This window comes from Mandrillus leucophaeus, unplaced genomic scaffold (assembly GCF_000951045.1).
Source record: "Mandrillus leucophaeus isolate KB7577 unplaced genomic scaffold, Mleu.le_1.0 Scaffold432, whole genome shotgun sequence".
NCBI classification, from domain to species: Eukaryota; Metazoa; Chordata; class Mammalia; order Primates; family Cercopithecidae; genus Mandrillus; species Mandrillus leucophaeus.
The window spans coordinates 1,342,405-1,348,013 of NW_012104610.1; the positions used below are offsets into that span (position 1 = coordinate 1,342,405).

Below are 5,609 nucleotides of genomic sequence, written 5' to 3' on the forward strand. Positions count from 1 at the left end.
CATGATCTCGGCTCACTGCAAGCTCCACTTCCCGGGTTCATGCCATTCTCCTGACTCAGCCTCCCGAGGAGCTGGGACTACAGGTGACTGCCACCATGCCTGGCTAATTTTGTTTTTGTATTTTTAGTAGAGATGGGGTTTCACCGTGTTAGCCAGGATCATCTTGATCTCCTGACCTCATGATAAGGCCGCCTCGGCCTCCCAAAGTGCTAGGATTACAGGCGTTGAGCCACCGCACCTGGCCAAGGAAGATATTATTGTTTCTATTTTACAAATGAGGTAACTGAGATACAGGAATAATTTACCTAAGATCCCATAGCATAGAACAGTGGACCTGGCATTTGAACATATAGCTGGGTTAAGGAGACCATTCCTTTCTAAACTACACTGCCTCTTTTAAAAACAAAATAGTGATCGTGAGACTGCACTGCAGCCTGGGTGACAGAGTGAGACCTTGTCTCAAAAAAAACAAAAAACAAAAAAAAACAAAGCGTATGTGTAATGTGATTTAATACTACCTTACTAAAATTAATAATATAAAAATTAAAACAGCAGATTAGACATAGCTGAAGAGAGATAACCAATGAATTCCAAGATAGATCTGAAAAAATTACCTAGAATACAACCCAAGGAGACAAAAATAAAGAGATTAGGAAACAGGCCAGGCGCAGTGGCTCAGATCTGTAATTCCAGTACTTTGGGAGGCCAAGGAGGGAGAATTGCTTGAGCCTAGGAGTTGGAGACCAGCCTGGGCAGGGCAACACAGAACATAGGGACACCCTGTCTCTACAAAAACATAAAAAGTGAGCCAGGCATGGTGGTGTACATCTGTAGCTATTTGGTAGGCTGAGGCAGGAGGATCCCTTGAGCCCAGGAGTTTGAGGCTTCAGTGAGCTATGATCATCGTGCTATTACAGCCCATCTTAGGTGACAGAGCGAGACCCAGATTGCAAAGGCACTGTAACAGAATGAAAAGACAAGCTAGAAATTGGGAGAAAATATTTCAAAATCATATTCAACAAAGGACTCAAATACAGAATCTATAAAGAATCCTCACAAAACTCAACTATAATAAACCATTGTTTAAACCCATTTGTGCCAGAGGTTGCAAATTTTTTGTGTGTGAAAAATCAGACCTTGGCAATGATCTTGAGTAGTAGGATATAGGTTACTCCCACTAGCTTAATAATGAAATGAAACACTAGGCATAGAGAGGTTAAAAAAAGACAAGGTCTGGCTCTGTTGCCCAGGATGGAGTGCAGTGACGCAATCACAGTTCACTGCAACCTCTGCCTCCAGAGCTCAAGCCATCCTCCCACCTCAGCCTCCTGAGTAGCTGGAACTAAAGGTGCACACCACCCAGGTAATTTTTGTTCATTTTTTAAGAGACAAGGTCTCCCTATGTTGCCCAGGCTGGTCTTAAACTCCTGGGCTCAAGGGATTCTCCCTCCTCACCCTCCAAAGGTGCTGGGATTACAGGCGTGAGCCATCGTGCCCAACCAATACAAGGTTTAAACAAATCCTTAGGAAGTCTAAGAAATGAACATTTAAAGTAGAAATCAATAGATTACCATACAGAACTCCAGTAAAATTGATTAATAAGTCTAAGGACTGGTTATGTGAATAACAAAAAAACCTGGAACAATTTTCTGGAATTACAAATTAACAAAACTGAGCTAAAGATGAAACATCTAAAAAGAGCAGATACTCTGCAGGCCTTTGCTCAACTATTCCAAAATTTAATTCTCCAGACCTCTGTTAACTTTGATTTTGGAATTATTTCAGGGTTCTGTTGAGAAAATAAGTTATTTGAATGTTGTAGACTCCACAGATCTATCGAATGTTGAGGTAACTGGTTCCTGTTTTATGTTTTTGAGAACTTTTTTTGAAATTAAAACTTTTTTTTACTATTTCAACGGGATTTTGGGATGTAGAAGATTAAGACTGTTAGGCCGGGCACGGTGGCTCAAGCCTGTAATCCCAGCACTTTGGGAGGCCGAGGCGGGTGGATCACGAGGTCAGGAGATCGAGACCAACCTGGCTAACACGGTGAAACCCCGTCTCTACCGAAAATACAAAAAAATTAGCCAGGCATGGTGGTGGGCGCCTGTAGTCCCAGTTACTTGGGGGGCTGAGGCAGGAGAATGGCGTGAACCCGGGAGGCGGAGCTTATAGTGAGCGGAGGTGGCGCCACTGCACTCCAGCCTGGGAGACTGCGTCTCAAATAAATAAATAAATAAATAAATAAATAAATAAATAAATAAACTTCTGCTTGTTTTTCTTTCGTTAATTTGACTCTCGTTTTCAGAACAAAGCAACACAGAGGGTGGAGTGCACCTAGAGAGACCTGCTGCTTGGAAGGGGTGGCGCCTGAAGGGCCCAGAAGGGACACAGAGGTAGCCAGAGGACGTATAAACAGGCCTCTGCAGAACCCAGAGGCAACTCCGGGACACACAATGACTTCCCTTGGGGGACATCTGCAAAACTTATAGAGGGGCCCCAGAGAAAATATGCAGAGGGGCCCCAGAGAAAATAAAGCAGTGTTCCAGATGTCCTGGAGGAAAGAGAACCTTAGACAGGCTCTTGGGGGAGCCCTGAGAGACTTAGGGCTAAAAATGTGCCCTAGAGAGGCCCTTGTGATCCAGGCATCTGCCCTGGACCACACAGTAGGTTCCCAGGAGACGTTCAGCCTGGGCTGGCCTGGGATAGCCTAAAGTGGGGGTGCCATGGAGGGGCTGTGAATGCCTGGCAGCTTAGAAGGGTCCTGGGGAAAAGTTTCCAGGGCAGCATGGCAACCAGGGTGTGTGGTAGGGAGAGGGGATCAGTGCACACCCATGGCTAAGGGCAAGTCTAGAGAGGGGTAGGAGAGGGGAAGAGCCCAGATAGGCAGTACTTGTTATAGAGTACGATGTCTGGCCGCCACACAAGACTGCTGGGGATGCGGATGGCATCCAGGCCGCCATAGGCATTGGGATCCCATTGTAGGTAGGCATCTGTCCACTCCTGCCGTATCCACAGATACAGGGTCAGCACCTGGTTCCGTTCATCCTAGTGGGGGCAGGGGATGGCAGAGATGTGGACATGTATATGCATATCCTGCCCCGTCTGTGCACACTCCCCTGCAGGGCTCTGGTCAGCACCCACAAACCTGACTTGTCCATACTGTCCAGTTCCCACCCAGACCTGACCTTGCCATGTGACCTTAGTGGGCTCTTCTCTTTTCTGGGCCCATTTCCTCAGCAGTTATATGAGGTGAGAATCCCCGCTTAGCAGGGATTCAATAAGTTCAGGAGTGCAAAATGTTGGGCACAAGGTAGGCACCCAACAGTCAGTATCCAACAGTTGGTAACTGCTATCTTTGTTAACATTAACATTTACAGAAAAGGAATTTCTGTGGAGAGAAATCCCAGTCTCTCACCCCTTCATTTCTTGACACTGTGACAGGTAAGACTCCACAGCTGTACCACTACCACAACGCACCATGTCGATGATCTGGGACAGTGTCACCTCCAGGGTCACATTCAGAGTCTGGTCTGTGTCTGCCACAGGTCTCAGGGCACTTGTGTAGTTGGCGAAGAGGTCACGGAACAGCTTGAGAGCCAGCCGGCCCTCAGCTCCCAGGCACTCTGGAGGGTCAGTAAGGAGGGTTGTCCATCCCAGGCCCTAGTCTCAGGGCCTTTGCTCACACCCTCCACTCCCAGGGCTGAGGCCCTGTTCTTATGAGTGTCCTCCTGTGTCTGCCCTTTCTTGCTCTAGCTGTGGCTCTAGTTCCTCCCTGGCTTGCCTGCAGGGACACACAAGATAAAGGCCATGGAGTGAATTGTTACTATCTTTTGGCACTAGGCTGACAAATTTCTCCTCCACCCCTCCCTTTTCAAGGACCTGGAGTCTGCCTGCCTCTCCACAAATGCTAGAGGGATCCAAACAAGCCACAAGAGTCCAGACTTTCACCTAGGGATTCTGAACCCCACTGCTCTGCCCCCTCCTGTCTCTCTCAAACCTGTTTCCACTTCTCCATCTCAAGCTGGTTTCTTCAAAACTTCTGATGCGATGGAACATTCCTTCCTTCTGAAAACGCACTCTTCCCCAGGCTTTCCTGACACACATTTTCCTCAATCCCTGACCTAAATATTGTTCCCATGAATACTGTCCTTGGCTCCCTTCTTTTTCTTCATCCCAGATTTTTCTCCTGAGCTTCAGACCCAAATAGAGTACAGTCCACTCCTGAGTTTCCCACAGGCACTTTCAACTGAACTCGCTTCCTCCCTCCATGCTCTGAAACCTACTTCCTATCCCATGTTTCCTATCTCAGCAAATAGCATGCCCCCAGCTGCAATAGTGACCTCAGCTGGAAATCTGGGAATTATCCCTCCCTTCTCCCTCTCCTGCCTCCTCCTCTTGGAATCCAGTTAATCTCCAGATCCTGTCAGATCATTCAAATCCTCCAGATTTCGCTAAACATGATCTTGAGTCTGCCCTCTCCCCTCCAGGCCAGGCCCTTCCCTTCACTGTCACCCCCTCCCCCGAGGCTCACCTCCTATCCCTCCCATGCCCATAGACCATGCTTTTAAGCATGTACATCTGACCAGGCTAGTATGCTGCTGAAACCTTTCAGTGCTGCCCCCATCGTCTGCAGGAGAAAGACCTGGCCTGGCCGGCAGGCCCTTCAGCATCTGGCCCCTCTGATTTTCCCAACCCTGTCTCTGGAAGCTCCCCACTCATTGTTCCCACCTTAGCCAGGCAAGTCTCCTCTCACCCACTTCAGCACCCCTCTTCTCCACACTCCCCGAATAGAGAGCTTGTTCTCAAAACAGGTACTGAGGAGAAACACAAGAGAGACTACATGGAAAGGGATTTTGGGAGAACAGGAATAGCAGCACCACGAGCTTCATACCTGCAGGGAGTAGAAACAGAAGCAGAAGGCCCAGGCTAAGGTGGTGGCTCCGGAGCCCCATGGTCCTGGCACTGCAAGAGGTGGGGCAGGTCTCTGGGTGTGACGCCTCCTGGCCAGACCTAGGGCAAAATTAGGCCCAGCTGGCAAGGATGGTATGGACAGTACCTAGAAGTCAGAAGTAAGACTGAGATCTCTGGCGGGTCCAACCACCCTCCAGCGGGCCCTGCAGCCCCTCCAGTCTTCTGACCCTCCAATTTGTGCCTGCCCCTGGAGTTTAGTACTTGGTCTTTCTTCTTCTCTGCTGGTCCTTGCCTCTTCTGGCCTCTGCCTCTGCCTCTGCCCTTTCCTATGCTCCCCACCCGCTTTGCCTTTCACTCTGTCTCTGTTTCCTTCTCTTTCCCTCTGTAACTTTCTTGGTCTCTCTGCCTCCCTGACTCTGATCGCCCCCTGCCTGCCTCTTTCCACTCTCTCTCCCTTTCTCCTACTTCTGTTTCATCCCTCATTCCTTCCTTCCTTCTTCTATTCCCCACACCTGGACTCTAGATGGGCCTGCTGCTCTCTCAGCAGAACAGGGACCAGGGACTCCCTTGATCAGCCCAGAGTCATCTGAGGCACAGGACAGCAGCCCTTCCCTCTTTGTCCTTTCATTAGCTTAATTATTCCTGTGCATTACACAGGTGTTAAGACACCTGTCCCCATGACAACAGAGCAAAGG

At 48.9% G+C, this 5,609-nt stretch overlaps 1 protein-coding gene across 3 annotated transcripts in view; it reads right to left on the reverse strand.

Annotated features, from left to right (window-relative positions):
* The window catches only part of CHRNA10 (cholinergic receptor, nicotinic, alpha 10 (neuronal)), an 8,762-nt gene extending 3,735 nt beyond the window's left edge, over positions 1-5,027 (reverse strand). The window contains exons 1-3 of one of the 3 annotated variants that reach the window (XM_011993713.1): positions 4,895-5,027; positions 3,419-3,559; positions 2,894-3,048 (exon numbers count right to left, since the gene is read on the reverse strand). Coding sequence is in view for 1 of the 3 variants with exons in the window: in XM_011993711.1 (XP_011849101.1) it covers positions 2,894-3,048; positions 3,481-3,626; positions 4,895-4,955 (362 nt within the window). In the remaining 2 variants the exon portion in view is untranslated. Of the gene's footprint in view, positions 1-2,893; positions 3,049-3,418; positions 3,627-4,894 lie in introns of all 3 variants that reach the window. The other 2 variants (XM_011993712.1, XM_011993711.1) reach the window with 2 other exon arrangements.
* Between the last annotated feature and the right edge of the window lie 582 nt (positions 5,028-5,609).